This window comes from Semicossyphus pulcher, unplaced genomic scaffold (assembly GCF_022749685.1).
Source record: "Semicossyphus pulcher isolate SPU_LCO1_2020_fin unplaced genomic scaffold, fSemPul1.0.p SCAF_18, whole genome shotgun sequence".
NCBI lineage: Eukaryota > Metazoa > Chordata > Actinopteri > Labriformes > Labridae > Semicossyphus > Semicossyphus pulcher.
In genome coordinates, this window is record NW_027211691.1 from 17,506,090 (window position 1) to 17,523,940 (window position 17,851).

Here is a 17,851-nt window from a genome sequence, read left to right on the forward strand (position 1 = left end):
GACACTATCCACTGTCTACTCTCTCTCTCTCAGTAAAGGCATAAAAGGCAAAAATAATTATAATTTTGCAACATTTATAAATGAGACCCCTAGTTTGCTGGTACTTAAGTTTTAAGTAATGTTCTAGCACAAGGAATGATTACAAATTCCCACGTTGTTATGAAATGAACACAGCCGTAGTTCTTGGAGCTCAAATAGAATCATTAAGTTTTAGCAGCTCTCTTGATAATTTCGGCTGAACTTAATACATCTCTGCCAAATTTTACAATGTCTACATAATTCAATATTAATCAAGCATTTATCAATTTATAACTGTAAGAAAAAAGTCATATTTCTATTTTAAATACTTGTATGAATTAATTACTTTAGCTATCTAACACAGACAAACCTCTGCCCAGTATCTGAGGAATATTTAACACACAACTGTTTCTTAAGCCACCATTTATGTGACTGTTAGTCCACACAACAATTTGTACAGCATGTTAATCAACATATCTACTGATTGTGACATTAATTTAAGCAAACAAAGATCAATCAATGTTATGTCAAGTGTGTTAGACAATATTTACTTTGTTTGAAGAGCAGAAAGGGAGAAGAGCACATTTAACTGAAGGAAAAGACACATGAACTGTGTGATCCACTGACCGTGAATGAGGGAGCCATTGAGCCACTGAATGTAATAGTTTTTGGGGAAGGAGAGGAGGATCTCGTTACTAATGATTGAGAAAGGCAGTAGGAAGACGGCACCACCCGACACTGCCAGGGTGAAGGTGCACAAGTACAATCTGCAAATGGAATCAGACACACACAGACACACACAGGTGTTAGGACGAGTCAAGATAAAGACAAACAGGCAGAATCACAATAAATTTCATTTTTAAATTAGATTCAATTTAGAAGTAATCACATGAGGATTAGTTTCATATTACGTAACACTATAAAAGAGCAATTTTAATATTGTGAAGAGGATTTAGAAGCATGTGAGATATTTACTTATTTATTGACAGCAACCACTTTTATAGCGCTGGATGTAACTACCAGTGAGCTCTTCTCAATCTATACTTCCAATCATCATTTGTCTCCTCACTTTAACCCCCCTGCTCCACTCCTAGGCCACAACACACGCACTGGCTATGTTTCAGCAGCCTGCCATTTGTAGAGATGCAGATGCTGCATGCCTCCAGATTGGGCCCAGGGGAGTAACCATCTGCTCGGTGGTCCTGAGATGGGCAGCACAAAATCCCCTCTTCACCGCATCACTAAAGGAGCTCATTAACTGAAACACTTTGTATTATTTGCCTGGACCCTTAGGTGCCATTCTGCTCTGTGTGTGGCTACAACAGACACCCTTGAGTGTGTTGTGTACTGTAATCCTAAACGGAGTGCAACATGACACTCTCAGCCACAGTTCTGTCAGACATTCGGAGTAGATAGTGGTAGTCAGTGAATTAGTGCAATGCTTTTGGATTTATGTTAGTATATTAGTAATAAGGCTGTTTTTTAAGGATAGTTATTATCAAATAATCTGCAGATTATTATCTGGATAAATTAAATAACTGCTTGATAATAACTGAAGAAAAAGTTAGATACAACAGATGTTAGTCCCATCAGAAATGTACTGACACCTGGACCCCATTCACAGATTTCACTCTGACTCTGTCTGTCTCCTCTGAATCTTACTGTGTGGAGAAGATTATACAAATGTACTGTCTGTATTTGCCTAATAAGTCGGTCTACTAGTGAAAACAACATGGCCCCTTTGTCTTCATACAGATTTGCTTAATTATAACAAGTTAGATATTTTTATTATTGCTATTGTACTCATTATTTTATAAAACGTCAACATTCCCTTTATATTTATTTATTTATCCATATATTTTTTGTTATTAATGTATTTATTATCCTTTTTCTGAATTGGAATTGGCAGGCGATTAGAAAAATCTCACAATTGATAAAATAGATCTGAAAAATTTGTGTAATTGAACAAAAAAACATTTTTTAAATTATTAATTGATTCAAATATATTGTATTTTATCACTTTATTCTTTCTTAAAATAGTCACCTTTACTTCTATTTGCTTACTTTTGTCCATTCTAACTAAATACAGGCTTGGATACCTTATTCCTATGTAACTTGTTAAATATCTAGTTGCTCTTCAAAGTTCATTTACCAACAATGTATTAAATGTACTGTTCTAAAAAGAAGAATCAACAGAAATCAGCTTTACTCACGATATTCTGTTGACAACAGCATCTTCATCCTCATGGTCATCTGTGAAGGAAACCAAACCACTTCAGTCAAAACATGCTTAGAGTTGTCCACATAAACACTACTTAAAAGAACACATAGTTTGTACTTGTACACACTGTAATGATCATGCTTTTGCTGGTTCAAGCTAATAACTTACAGATTTGACAGAAACAGATAAATAACAAACAATAGTTATGACAGAACTATAAACAATAAGCAATAAAAATGTGTAAGACTGGACAAAGTATGCTCATGGAACTGTTCTTGTTAGTGGCATTTTAATATTTCACACTGTAAGTGAATATTCGCCTACTAAACCAGTAGGTGTAAGAAACAGAGCAGTCAGCAGATTCCTGGTGCAAAGTGGTCTACTTTCAAAATGTGACAAGGGAAGCCGAGGTGACCTGGATGCACTAATTCTGTCCTGGAAAAACGGGATACAGTTCATCATGTCTACCCAGACGTCCCTCTTGTATCTTACCATTTAAGTTGTTGAAATTCAAACCTTCTGTGAATCTTTATTATTTGACAGGACAGGTTTTTTTTAAAGGTTTTATGCGACAAATTCTATTCATTAAAAGCAATGTGGGGCGGACACAGTGTACACTGATACAGAGCTGGCAGCAGCAGATTACACTACAGGGATGGGTGTGGTGTCTCACCCATACAACTAAAGTCTTCTTGGCTGTCACGTCCCGTAAACACAAAGGTAGGCTCTGTCTATGTAAACACAACATAACCAGATGGACAGGCTGACTTCTCCTGTAGTAACCTGTGATCATTGATCCACCATGGACACGTTTCTGCTCTTTAAGTGTTGCAGATGCTTTGAGACGAGTTACAGAGGTACATGAGGAATTCTGTTCCCACAGTGTGAGTGTTGTTGCAGGAACACTTACCAGTCTTCCTCTTGTATCTGGTTATGATGCAGTAGGACACGATGTAGAGGACTGCAAACAAGAGGAAGCAAATCTGAAACGACAACATCACAATTTAAGTCAAGGATTTACTATGACTGCAGATTGAAAGAAACAGCTTTAAGCTAATTCTGGTACAATACATCAAATGTTGATGATACAAACAAACTGAATAAAGAAAAAAAAAGAAGCACACACAAGCAAGTAGTTATTGACAACGCAGATTTCAAACTTGGCTCTCCACTTCCAATATGTTTTCATGCACTATGGGTTTGTTGAACTTAGTTTAAATTTTAATCCAAATATTATGATACTTTATATAAAATGCAGACTATAGGTCACAAGACTTGGGTGTAGCCCACACTGTGCTTTGCTCTATATGTGCAGACCTACTGCGATTTGATAAGCTAACCTGATGGGAAACGCAGTTGTGAACCTGTGTCATGTGAGAAAATCTAACACCGAGTATTTTCCCATGACCGTGAATTTGATACATGTGGTTATCCATGACATCTTTTCTGCAAAAGTTGTACACTTCATGCAATTTGTTCTATTTAACAAACAGCCTGACACGTTGTTTTTACACACTGTACTTTTTAGGGCTGCAACTAAAGCTTTATGGTTTTTTTCTACTGTTCGAAAATGCCCAAACAATTACCTGATAGGCAAAATATTCAAAATAATCAACCTACAATCATCTCTGACAATTTCAACTGTAATAGTGGATTATCTGAGTCCTTGAAGGTGTAGTCCAAGCAGGGCAGAGTTCTGAATACATAGTAAATTTAGACCTCCTATGCTCTCATATTGTGGAATATAATTCTTGATCACTTTGTATTTGCACAATATCTAAACGTGCATATTTATCTGTGCAAAAACAACACTACATTTGGTTACGGCCTGTCAGAGAGTGCAAAAATGATCAGTTACAAAGCTGTAAATTCCATCTTGCCCTGTTTATCTGATTAGAAAGAACAACAGTGAGCAATGCATCACTGTTTTCCAACATCTGACAATACATAATAGGCAAATGCTTCATGCAAAGTGTTCCAGAAATCGCCAATGAATGGAATTTATTAGGTAACCGCTGCCTTAAAACAAGCTGGATGGTCTTACAGAAAGATCACATTCCACATTCCCCCCTTCTACGGTGACAGTGACTGGGACACAACTAATGTTAGAAGCTCCCACTTCAGCACTTTGCTCCCTGTCAACATTGCACAACTCGTCACGGCCAAGCTGGGATTATTAAATGACTCAGCCAGACACCAGGCAGAGCGTGTACATTTCAGACGGACAAAATGACATAAAAAGAGATGCCAGACCTACTCAGTCAATCTGGGAGGTATGTGGTGTTATGTGACAGTGGGAGCGAAAACAGTTTTCTTATGCCAATGCAGTCCCTTTCAGACAGGGAGACAGCTGATACATTTAATAGCTACAGAACTGTGGTGACAGAGGCTCAAGAAAAAAACATGTCCACAAAGGGTGACACCCAGAATAACACAGAATCGGGTGTACAGAGCTGATAAACTGGCACAGACCAAAAGATACAACAGCTCGGAAGGAGATTATGACAAGCTATAAGCAGTCAAGATAACAACACTACAACTACGAGCGTAATCACTCCATTTCCCCTTAAAGAAATAATGATTACTATTGTAAGCAATGGAACAAGAGCAGGTAATAGCCAGTCAGGCCAGTTTGCAAGCACACCCAACCAGCATAGGAAGAGTATTTCTCACTTTTATGATATATGAACTCAAGCTAGAGGTGAAGGACAGTAATTATAGTTTTACTTGAGAGAGAATTGTGAAAGTCCTGCAAGAAGATGAGCTGATCCGTCTGTTTTCATGCACTGTAGTAATTCTAATGTTAGACTCCTTCCTTAGATATCAGATGTGTCAACATGAAACATAGGTTTATGCACTTTAAGGCATTAAAAGTCAACTGATTAACAAGCAGACTGAAAAAAACAAAAGGCATCCTTGTTTGCAAGCGTGTAAAAGCCTGAAAATGATGTTAGACACACATGTTTGGAAGTAGAAGTGGAAAATGCACTGAATCCGACTATGACACACCATCCTGTGTTTACCTTATTGCTTACGGTAACATGGTTGTCTCTGCATTCTCCAGTAATTTTATACGGTCTAACCACATTACAGAAGAAACTGTTTCCCACACGCCAGATCTATCTCGTCACTGAGTCATGTTTACAACTTGAAACTTACACCAGTGTAACACTGGCTGCAAAATAAGCATGCACACCAATATAAATTTAAGCCCACAGAAATACATCCAGAAGCTTAATCACCTTAAACTGTGTCATGACAAGATCATGCAAAGGGGTCTCAGGTACAGAATGTTGACATGGGATACTGACAAGACACTTAGGACAAATTGTGCAAGCTTAAGATATTGAGATATTGAGCTTGCCTGCTGCAGCTGAGACATTTGATAGTTTCTATATTTCAGAAGTGTCTATCAGGTGTATTCAAGAAGACCTGCTCCAGACAAAGTGCCCCCTCTTTAACTTCCTCACTTAAATTGTCGGCTAGACATCAAGACACAACGTGTGTATAATGGCCAAGAAAAGTGTATTTGATTTTCATTAGAATAAGATGTTAAACATCAACAAGCAATTTCCTTAGACATACAGCCATTTCCCCTGAACAACATAAATATTATAATGTAAGATAAAGAAAATAATATATAGATTTCTTCTACTGTGGAGTTATTAGAGAGGGACACATAATACAGACTGGGACATTTTGTCCATGTCCAAGTTATAGAGCTTCCTATTGATCCACATGCGCAGTTCATATAAGTCTTTTCCAAAATCATTATGATAAAAGTTAAGACGTTGCTACTCAATCAACTGTCAACGGTTGCTAACGTTAACGCAAGCTAACTTTAATCAGCGCGTTCACCAATTGTTTTATTTTTAAATAAACATGATTAGACCAAAAAGTTCAGTGGCCATAAATTAGTTATTATTTTTATTGCACAGTAAAATAAACTATTGTTATCAAGCTTGATAAATTCTGCCGTGTCAAACTGACAGATGAAGCTAACGTTAGCAGCCGTTAACGTCACATGGCAGTAGAGGACGTTGTTAGCCTGCTGGCCTTTACTAGCACCTCCGCACAGTACTTACGATGTACTCTCTAACTTGGCTGTGGAAATTCTGCTCTCTGATAGTAACGTCGTCTTCTTCCATTCTTCATATTGCAAATACAAAAAAACTACAGACTCACTACATGCTAGCATATACAACAGCGTCAACTCCTGCGTCTTCTCCTCGCAGCAGAAATTGCCCTGACTGGTTAAAAGACAGTTTGCATCGAAGGAAACCCGCTCCGTGCTGAAGAAATAACCGCCCCAAAATAAAGTGCGTCATCACCGTGCGTCTGACGTTCGGCGTACCCCGGAAGCATATGGTCACGTGCTTATGGTCATTGCAGCGATGTTGTCCTCATGAGATACATGTGCAGTTTAAGGTATTTATGTTTTTAAAATAGGAGTTTTAAGGCTTTTCTATATCTGTCGAAATTTTAAAGCCACTATTGTTCGACCAAGTTAGCTTGTACATTTGAAAGAAGGGTAGCTGGTTAAAGTTAACGTTATCTTACGTAAAGTTAGCACATTGTCATTATCTTTAGTTGAACGTTAGTTTGTAGAAATGAAAGGTAAATGGAAGCAAAACAGCAAAAAGAAAAAGGGAAATGTAGTGTTGCAGAAGTACATGGTGGCAGTGGATGAGTTTATTAAAAGCAAAAGTGGCGCTGAAGAGGAGGAGAATGACCATGGCTTGAGATTTGTTAAAAAGAAAAGCAGAAAGGAGCTCCGCAAAGAAAAGCGAAAAATGAAGAAAGCCAAAATGAAAAGTCATTATGAGGGTAAAAAGACTCTAAGTTTACCACCTGATGATGGTGAAAACTCGGTGACTCCTGCTGATAAACAGCAGAAGAAGAAGAAGGAGAAGGAGAAAGCAAAGAAAGAAGTGTCACAAGCTCCAACAGAGAAATCAGACAACTCTAAAACACCATCATCTTCCAAGAAAGGCAAGAAAGTCAATAAGCTTCAGGAATCCAGAAAAATGGCACTTCTGGAGGCAAATGAAGACGAGGACAGAGAAATAAAGAAACTGGAGCGGGCTCTGGGATTAAACAAGAGGAAAAACAAAAAAACTCTCCCTCAGTCATTTGTTGCAGACGGCCTTGATTACATCCTTGGTATGCTGGACTCTGGCTCAGCAGCTGCGGGTATGTATGATGATGATGATGACATGGACATGGCCAAAGACAACTTTGAAAAGCTCGATGAGAACGAGTCTCAGCTGTCAAATGAGGGCGAAGAATCTGGAGATGAGATGGAAAGCGGAGGCAGTGATGAGGATATGGGTTCATCTGATGATGAAAATGAGGAGGATAATGAAATGGATGATGAGGAGGAGCAGGAGGAGGGTGATGATGATGATGATGAAAATGAGACAGCAGAGGAAGAAATGGAGGGTGAGCTGGAAGAGAGTGACCAGGCTGACTCTGACCATGAAAATGAAGAGGAAACAGAGGAGGAAGAAGAAACCCCTGACATGGCATCAGACTCAAAGGCAGAAACTGTGAGTTAAGAAATATTTGTTTCTTGTTGCTATGATATCTTGCTGCTGTCTGCTGCATGATGGATCCAATTGCAAGTTACATCTGTTATTGTCCAGGTACAAACTACAGCGGGTAAATATGTGCCGCCTCATTTGCGAAACGCTGGAGATGATAAACGCAAAGCAGAGCTCGAAAAACTGAAGAGGAATGTGAAAGGCCTGGTGAACAGGTAAGTGTATTATGTCTTTTACAGCAACGTTAACCACAGAGCCTGATCAATATATCGGTTAGCCGATACAGTTGGATGATATGACACTTTGACAGATATATATTGGCATGTATGTTTTCTGAAATGCGCCTAAATGAATGTTTTTAAGGTCCCGATCAGACAGAGCACGTTTTGTATGCTGTAAGCTTGCTTCTGTTAAGGCAACCACCGAATTATTACCTGTCAACATAACCGTTATTTTGTGAACTGACAGATCTGTTCCCATTTACTTTGGCTTGCTAAAATACTTAACTTTGTGTTCAATAGATTAGTTATATCTGAATTAAAAGATGGACATGCGGAGGGCACTTGCTCTGGCTTTGATGGAGGGTGAGAGGCTGTTTACATTAAACACAGGGAAACAGAGATCCGTGTGGGTACATGAGACCCACAGAAAGAGGAAAGTACCAACAGCTGGCCAAAGAGCTTCTCCTAGATGATGACCATTTAAGAAGCCCCGCCTCTCCATTCATCCGAGTGGACAATTAGAAAAAACAACAGTGACGTTGTTCTGCTTTGAGCTGAAGTTTTTTCAACGCAAGGCGCTCAAGAGCATTTCCCCAATAACGCAAGGCGCTCAGCAACGCAAAGGCAGCGCCTAAAAGTTTCCCTCTCATTGAAACAACTACAAAAAAGCCGCCTGCTAAAATGCACTCTGTCTGATCGGGGGTGTTTAAGAAATCTTGTTACTACCAAAACTGTCCAGCAGAGTGTGCTCAGACTCTACTGTTTACAACTACTGCTGCATCAGTTATCAGTGACTGTTCCCTCTTAAGTTGGTGTATGCATCTGTTTCAAAAATGCTGTATTGAATATTGATCAGGCTCTGGGTCAAACAGTAGATAGGCGCATCTTTGTTAAAAATGTTAATGAGTCAGTTTGTCAGCTTGATTTCTCAACTGAGCAATGGGTTTAATCACTGCACAATTTGTATTTTATGCCAAATGAAACACATTAAGCCAGATTCAATAAAAAAATCTGACCCCTTTTTATTCTTTTCATAGTAAGGTGTATTTCGGCTCTTGCATCATAAACTTTGGGACCTTTTACTGTATTAAACTTCCAACCAACAAGAGATTTTTTCAGTATTTATAATTCCATGTCAGTCCATATAATACCTGCAAGTCTACCTTCATCTTTCAGATAACTAGCACTAGTTGCAATTGCTCGGAGACACTCAGCTGGGTGCTTCTTTGTTATATACACACACAGCTGACTTGCAGTAAACAGGGTTCCCACAGATCCTTAAATGGTCTTAAATTAAAATCAGGGAAAAAAAGGTCAAAAATTTTCTTAAATTTACCATTAATTTGCTGTAGGTATTAAATTTGCAGATGGTGCATTTAAGGCTGATAGGAAAATTGTCACGCAGGATCCTAACATTGCTCTAACAAAGAGTATAGAAGCAATCTAAGCTGTTTGATATCTGGCTGTGTGACATCGTTTTGTTGTAGTCAGTCATTTGTGGCTGGATACAGATAAGCAAAGATTGGGAGATGCGTGTTTAGCTAAAAAACGGGTGGAAGAAGAGAGGTTTCGGAGGTGGTGGAAACAATGGCGTAATTTATGCCGAAAGACATTCTCGTTAGGGTCAAAGGGTACCCTGATCATATCCTCCAAATCTTTGCAGAGGAAGGGAATCATCGGGGCATCTGAGTAGAACATCTTGAGACACTCGTGAAGAAGTGCATCTTCGCCAAGATCCATCCAGGCTTCCATAATGACAAAGATTGAATTTGCACTATTCTCAGCACTGACTGAAAGAAAGGAAAAGTTAGTTTTTTCCCCCAAAGTAGGAATCACTTAATTCTCTTTTCTATCAAAGAAATTGTTCCAATGTTTTTGGGGTCTTAGATAGTGTTTGTTGTGGTCTTAAAAAACATTGCCATTGTGCAAGAGCCCTGATTAATCTGTAGTCCCAGAAACTCAATGTGATTTCTTAAAGTTGCTGCTTTATTCTCTTAAACTGTCCAAATTTCAATGATATATTATAATGGATGCTTAGAGAAGCAGCTCCTCACGTTTAAACCAGTAAATGCTCGCTATGGAGACGTAACAAATGATTGAAACTAAGCAGAACACATTGATTTTATTATGATAGAAAGTGTCAGTCCTCCTGCCACAATGAAATTCTTTTTAAAGGAATAATTCACCCATTTTCTAACTTCTTCAGGCTGAGTGAGCCCAACATGGCGTCAATCAGCGGTCAGCTGGAGGAGCTGTACATGAGCTGCAGCAGGAAGGACATGAACGACACCCTAACAGAGGTGCTGCTGGCCGCCTGCGTCACCCCGGCCCTGATGCCTGACAGACTGCTGATGGAGCACGTCCTGCTCGTCAGCGTCCTCCATCACAGTGTCGGGCTAGAGGTAAAGAACCATGACTGTCACCGAGCTGCTGCGTGACTTTTGCTTTTTGGTTTAAACTGAAAAATGCTCTTAATTTAATTAATAGTTACTTTCTTAAGGCATTTCCTTTAGCTTATCGTCTCATCCACTGATAAGAGTGACAGCAGGAGTCTGTAGATCTTTGTTTTTCCTGCCTGTGTTAGCAGCATCTCTTCTGAGGTTCTTTTTCAAAGGGATTAGCTGCTTCCACACACCTCCACTGTAAGCTAATGCTCTCTTAATGGATTGGAAAGTGATATCTAACACCTCGGCTTCCTTTGATTTAAGTGTAATAGGATTTTATCTCTCAGCTGTTAAGACACAACAAGATCATTAGTTAAATTGGCAGCACTCTGAAACGCTGGCTTTCCACACACTTTGAGGAACATTTGATTATTGAATGAAAACGTTTTACACATTTGAACTACGAGTCTATAATATCACCTTTTCTGATCATTTTCCAGGTTGGGGCCAATTTTCTGGAGACGGTCGTGCGAAAGTTTGACGAGGCGTACAAACACCCGACCGAAAGCAAGGAGTGCGACAACCTGATCGCCATCGTCGGCCACCTTTATAACTTCCAAGTGGTGCATTCTGTCCTCATCTTCGACATACTCAAACTTTTGGTCGGAGCCTTCACGGAGAAGGACGTCGAGCTGGTTCTGTTTGTGCTGAGGAATGTCGGCTTCGGCCTGAGGAAGGACGACGCTCTGGCTCTCAAGGAGCTCATCTCGGAAGGCCAGCGCAAGGCCAGCGACATGGGCTCCAAGTTTCAGGATCAGACCAGGGTAGAGGAGCTGGATTACTTTGATTACTTTTCATCTACTAGACCTTAATAATCATTTAAATATTTCAGATATTGGCTACAGAATTGGGTAATAAGTGTCTTTTCATTTACATCTCAGGTGCGTTTCATGCTGGAAACAATGCTGGCTTTAAAGAACAATGACATGCGGAAGATCCCCGGCTACGACCCTGAGCCTGTGGAGAGGCTGAAGAAGCTGCAGAGGACACTGGTGGGTGATCTTCACTTGTACCACCAGGTGGCCCCAGAGTTCCACCTTTGCAGACCCTAAAGTGCAGAGTCCTGCTAGATGCCTGTGTTTTTTAAAACAATTCATCTGCTTCAAAATAACAGATTTAGTGTCGTTCTTTAATATTTCACAACTGGTTTTAGTGTTTTACATGCATGTTTTGCTCATTCTTAGTAAATGTGCTCCTCAGATCCAGCGCAGTGCAGGGGGCAGTGACTTGAAACTGAGGGTCTCTCTGGACAATCTCCTGGCAGCAGAGCAGGTGGGCCGCTGGTGGATCGTCGGCTCCTCGTGGAGCGGAGCGCCCATGATCAGCGAGCAAGGGAACGCGGCTTCAAAACCGAGCACTGCAGAAGGACAGGTAAGAGTAGTGGAACCAGTGAGGACGCCAGCATTACGGCAGAGTGCATCCCAGCACAGACGGGTTTTAGGCATCTCTTAATGCACACGTTTAAGCCATGTCAGTGACTGGATTTAAATCATTTCTCATCTCTATATACGTTTTTTTTATCCATTTTGATTTTAAAATGTCAACAATTTAATTATTGTACCCTCAGATATTGAATTTCCCTTTGAGGATCAATAAAGTTATTGTTATTGTTATTAACTCATTCCTTTCAAAGATTTGACGTGTGCTGTGGCTTCACATTTGAGTCCGTCTTCTGTTCCATTAAATAAAAAATAAAAAGACTTGTATAAAGACCTTTTTTCTTAAAGTAAGGTACTTAAAAATATAGTTTTAGTATCTTTACAAATTGTATAAAAATGTATTAGTTCATCCAGTTCTACTCACTTACTTAGATTAGATTCTTATTTGTCCTTTCCAGGAAATGTGTTGCAGTCTGAACAGTGCCTCTCGGACACATAGATTACATATGCACAAAAGGAACGTAACATAACGACATGACACATATACATATATAACAGCACTTTCCCTCCCTTCAGTTACCGGGTAGTGTTTAATGACGCTATAGCGGAGGGAACAAAACTCCTGCCGTAGCCCTTTTACAGGCCAGAGTCCTGTATCTACCTGATGGAAGCAGAGTGAAGGATGAATTGAGGGGGTGTCCGGGGTTATCCGTTAATGTCAGCACTTTGATGAGAGCATATGGCTTGAGCCGCGTTTCTCAAGTAACTGTTATTATTGTTTTATTTATTTTAGTTCAGTGCCAAAGTCTTGGATCTGGCGAGGAAACAGAGGATGAACACTGAAGTCAGAAGAAACATCTTCTGCGTGATCATGACCAGCGAGGATTACCTGGATGCATTCGAGAAGCTGCTCAGGTATCATGTGGTTTACCTTTGCCTTAATCGTGCCTCTCTTTAAAGTTGGTCAACTGGAGATAGAAGAATATGACCAGCCTTTTTACCATGATTCATTTCAAAGTACCCTTTTATTTGCTCTGTGTGAAGGATGGGCCTGAAGGACAAGCAGGAGAGGGAGATCGTTCACGTGCTGATGGACTGCTGTCTGCAGGAGAAAACCTTCAATGCTTATTACGCCGTGCTAGGAGAGAAATTCTGCTCTCACGATCGCCGCTTCCAGGTACGCTAGCTGGTAAAAACCTATCCTGAGACACACACCTACCATCAGATTACTACATGCAATTAACAGCATTTCTTCAAGGCAATTGTTTGATATGTAAACACTTTACTTTTATTATCTTTAGAGCAGATCAGCCTGATTTAAAGTATCACTTTATTATTATTTTATATCTAATTTATAGGAATAATTTCTCTACTTGTGCACATACTTTGTATTTAATTTATGTGTATATTTTCTGTTTATTAATCGTCTATAAGCACAGCATGTTAGTGATAAAGTAGAACCGTTTAATGCCATAGTACATTCTGTGTGTGATCCTTTTTCTATCTTTGTGTATGCCAATTAAGAGTTGCAGCTTTAAAAGTAGAGCAGGCAAAACACTGTATAATTAATTAAGAGACAATTAGAAGAGCTGCATTTCCGATTGACGACCTCCTGTGTGTGTGTGTGTGTGTGTGACCACCCAGTCCCTTAAACTGTGTGTGACCTGCTGCATGTGGCCTGTAGTTCACCTCTGCAGTGTGGGAGCCTCTCACACCTCTCACCTCTGATATTATTCGACTCAAACTGTGAGTACAAACAATGGGGGCGAGACCACACTTCCTACTCCGCTGCCATGTAGGCCGCGGGGCCCGTATCGTGACACTGATGACCATTGTCCCCATCAAAGAGCTCAGAGCAGAGCTGGTGGGAATGTTTGCTTTTCACGTGTAAACTGCATCTGGAAGAGAGGATTACCTGTGCAGAGAAGCCACTTTACTATTGTTGACTCTCCTGCTCTTTTATGGAATCATGTGTTTATCAATTAGTTGTACAGTCTTTCAACTTTATGCACCTTTTTTCTTCAAGATGACCTTCCAGTTCAGCCTCTGGGACAAGTTCAGGGAGCTGTCCAACCTTCCCAGCAGCACCTTTAACAACCTGGTGCAGCTGGTTACCGGCTTCCTTCAGAGGAAGTGCCTCTCACTCGCCATACTCAAAGTAAGTCACCTGCAGGTTGAAGCGTTCACCGTGTTACCTCTATATATGTAACGTTAATAATCTGTGTTTCTCTGTGTAGGTGATAGAGTTTGGAGAACTCGATAAACCCACGGTGCGCTTCTTGCGTCAGGTGCTAACCAAACTGCTAAAGGAGACCGAGCCGGAGGACCTAGCGAGCATATTTGGAAGGTAAGCTTCGTTATGCATGCACTTAGTTTATAGAGGTTTGAAGATTTCAACATGCAAACAAAACTGGCAATCTGAAGTCATGCTAGCTGCACTTTTAGGGTCCGAACAGACAGAACATTTTTTGGAAGCTGGGGCGAGGGACACTTTTTGCACCTCCCGTTTTTGGGGAAACAATCTGAGCGCGTCGAGTTGAGAAAAGCGCCCGACGTCATTGGCATTTTTTCTCACCGTCCAATCATATGAATTAAGAGGCGGGCCTTCTGTGGGGATGACAACATCAAGTGATTGCTGTGATCTTTCCTCTTTCTGAGGGTCTCATGTACCCACACGGATCTCTGTTTCCCTGTGTTTAACATATTTGGGAACAGCCTCTCTCCCTCCATCAATGCCAGAGCAAGTGCTCTCCGCCTGTCCATATTTTACTGAGACATAACCAGTAGGTATTTTGGCTAGCCAAAATAAATGGGAACAGTAACGGTGAGATTGACAGCTAATGATTCGGTGGTTGCCTTAACCACAGAAAAAAAAGCCGCCCTCCAGCTCCTAAACGTGCTCTGTCTGATCGAGACATAAGCTTCAGCAGAACAGGCAGTGCGATGCGCCTCACATGTCACAGCCTGCAAAACGCCCTCAGTCTGATTGGGCCCTTAGGCTGTACTTTTGCACACCTGTTTTAGCTAAATGCTAACATCCGCACGGTAACATGCTTGATGCTAACGTGATGATGTTTAGCAGTCATAATGTTAACCATCCCTGCATTCAAGTGGTGTGTTTGCTCACATGTAATTTTTAATATAGTTTAAGGTCATAATTGTGATTTAGCATGTAATCAGCTAATAATTGCTTAATAGAAATATACACAGCTAAATAAGTAAAGGCGAGGCTGATAGATTAGGGGTCAGACCAGAGTCGGCACGATTCATCCTTAGGTTAAAATTAATGTTGAGAGAGAATATCTTTGCAATCCATCCCATCATAGTACAGATTTATTAGCTTGGACCGAAATGGTGGTTGGACCAAAGTTGCCATCCTCGGAGCCAAGCTGCTAGCATGGCTAAAAAAGTCCATTGCAACTGTCCAGCGACGTTAACCTCCATTAACCCACATCTTCTCAAGCTACTTTTACTGCTTCTGCACCCTGTGAACATCTGAAATCAATGTCCCTCATTGTTTCCCATCGGCCAGGATTTCAGGAATCCCCAAGCTAGGAATGCTGCGGGAGGGCTTGAAGCTTTTCATCAGCCACTTCCTGCTGAAGAATGTCCAGTCGCAGGGACCAGCTGAGCAAGCATCGGTGCTGTCGGAGCGCGCCCAGGTCGCCTCCAAAGCCATGGAGGCCAAAGAGGCCAAGCTCAAACTGTAAAACACACACACACACACACACACACAGACCAGAAACAAACAGGCTTATTTAACCAAACTGAGGAACAGAAGACGGCTACAAAAACCCCAAATTACAGTTTACTTTAAAGAAGTATTTATAGTTTGTTGATATTATATTCATGTTTTTGCTTTGGGAAATTCTTGTACATAATTGTTACCATGACGATTTTATAATCCGGATGATTCAGATGCCTTTAGAGACACACAGGTCTTATAAGCTTGTATATTATTTTGGCTCAGTGCATTCTGGTTCAGCTCAAACCTGAATACATCGTCCATTATGTTGCTTGTACATTCATTTTTACAAGTTGTTCAACATTAGTCATAAAAACTTCAATAAACCGCATTTCGTCTCAGTACCCTTTTTCATCTCCCAATTCTTCTCCTTCTTCTCTTCTTCTCTACCGCCGTCATGGAGACGCTGTAAAGCAGGTCTTAATATCATGGAGCTCACACACCTGGAACCATTCTTCTTGGCTTCGCTGAGTCTATTTACACTCTTACACACAAAAGCACTCTGCAATAAAATCCCCTCGGCCTTAAACACCACTGATTAGTGAATATTTCTATGTTCGTTTTCTGTTGATATTTCCACCTGGCTTCGGTGAGTGTCACACACAAACAAAGCGAGACCGAGAGGGACAGCGCTGTCGTTCATTCACTGTTTACACGCTCTGATGAAATGACCCCCAGGGCCCTGAGTCTAGCCTATTCTGTTTGCTCGCTGACACCCGTCTCTGCCCGCGTGGTTAGCATAGCAGAGTCATTCTGTTACATTTGATACTTGCTCTTATTAATAAGCCTCGTCAGAGCGGCCTGTATCAATCAGAGAGGCTGGAGCGTGGGCTGAGGTCAGGAGCGGGCCACCAAGGTCAAACAGAGGAAATCTCCTTCACCGGCCACACTGTAAGTTAATTCGATTTAAGGTGCACCATCTCTCCATTCACACAAAGAAAAACCCACTTTGAGTAGCAGTTGTGTTTTTATCGAGGAACGATGAAGACTGCTGCGAGAATTTGCCGGTTCAAAGGTGGAGATAGTGGGATCAATAGGCCCACTGTGCACTCCATACACTGCCTATTGTCTGCAGCCGGGAGCCGCAGACTTGCCGTCATTTTCACCTGGTGTACTCCGGTGGGGGTTGACCCTCGGCTGAACTTTGATTTAGTCTGCTAAAAGCTAAAGCAAACAGCTGAAGATAACCAGCAGATCCCTCAGTAATCCTGCTACAAATGGGACGTAATCAGTCAACCGCTGCTGTAGTTTAACGCTGATGACTGAGGGAACAATGACAAGTGGGACCGTTTTGTGGGGTTTCTGTACGGTAACTGATGTAGAGTTTAAACCCACTTATGGACGAGTTATGTAACTGGCCTTATAGCTAGTTGCCCAATTTAATAAAATACTACAAAATAAAAGACTAGGGTGGAAAAAAAGATCATTATTCGAGGTAATAACACACCTCGAATAAGGGGATGGGGTGTTTTGTTTGCATTTTAATAAGTATAATCTTATGTTTCCTGTTAAAAGCAGAGCCCATAACTCAACTAGCATATGTTTTATATTTCTCCTGGATGCATTGTCCTTGGTTTAAAATAAGCAAGAATGGCTCATATAATTTTTAAGTCCCAATTCTAAATTGAAGAACAGGCAAAACTTAAAAGGTTAGACAATGACCGTTTATTGCTGTATTTGCTGATAAAAAAAAGTATCTAGGGGCTAATAATATACCATAGAATAATATTATAGTATGGTTACAATGTATTTATCAGTTTGTCTTAAGGCTAAACAAGTTTAAAATGATTCCAGCCCTGAAAATAGTCCCTGAGCAGCCCAGTTGTCGCTCAACGCGCCGTTTAAAGGCTTTATTAATGCGAGCCCCATTGCTAGTGTGGTGTGAAATGTTTCCTCCGTCTGCCTGCCTACTCGCTGTTTGCTCTCACTGCACGTTTGCACAGATCCGACAGCGCTATTAACAGTAATTCCCATGACCCGAGCTGTCAGAGCAAGGAGAAAAACACCCAGCCTCTGTCCGCGTCCGAGCCGCAGCACCCTGCGAGTCAACCGTAAATCAAGGGGACTATTTTTTTTAAGACTTGCAAAAAAAAAATACCCGCTGAGTTTTATATAAAACATTTTATTTCACATTGTTTGCACCAATAGACGCTAAACAATAATTTATCATGCACTGGTATGACCATTTTTATAAATACAGTATAGAAAAATAAACAGAACATTATTTTCCAGCGTAATATGGATTACTACGGAACACCATAAGGAACAAAATAGGCCAAA

General features: G+C 40.6%; 2 protein-coding genes across 2 annotated transcripts in view; one reads left to right on the plus strand and one right to left on the minus strand.

Annotated features, from left to right (window-relative positions):
* lmbr1 (limb development membrane protein 1) overlaps positions 1 to 6,460 on the minus strand; it is a 36,340-nt gene extending 29,880 nt beyond the window's left edge. Inside the window, exons 1-4 of the mRNA XM_069667538.1 lie at positions 6,325 to 6,460; positions 3,150 to 3,222; positions 2,232 to 2,271; positions 646 to 785 (exon numbers count right to left, since the gene is read on the minus strand). Of these exons, the coding sequence (XP_069523639.1) occupies positions 646 to 785; positions 2,232 to 2,271; positions 3,150 to 3,222; positions 6,325 to 6,387 (316 nt within the window). The 5' untranslated portion in view covers positions 6,388 to 6,460. The remainder of the gene's footprint in view (positions 1 to 645; positions 786 to 2,231; positions 2,272 to 3,149; positions 3,223 to 6,324) is intronic.
* A 166-nt stretch (positions 6,461 to 6,626) lies between these two features.
* On the plus strand, positions 6,627 to 15,903 carry nom1 (nucleolar protein with MIF4G domain 1). Its single transcript, XM_069667327.1, has 11 exons — positions 6,627 to 7,788; positions 7,885 to 7,997; positions 10,210 to 10,405; positions 10,888 to 11,211; positions 11,329 to 11,439; positions 11,648 to 11,818; positions 12,620 to 12,741; positions 12,871 to 13,003; positions 13,853 to 13,984; positions 14,064 to 14,173; positions 15,359 to 15,903. The coding sequence occupies exons 1-11, from the start codon at positions 6,850 to 6,852 to the stop codon at positions 15,534 to 15,536; spliced, it is 2,529 nt and encodes an 842-aa protein (XP_069523428.1). The 5' UTR covers positions 6,627 to 6,849; the 3' UTR covers positions 15,537 to 15,903.
* The last annotated feature ends 1,948 nt before the right edge of the window (positions 15,904 to 17,851 follow it).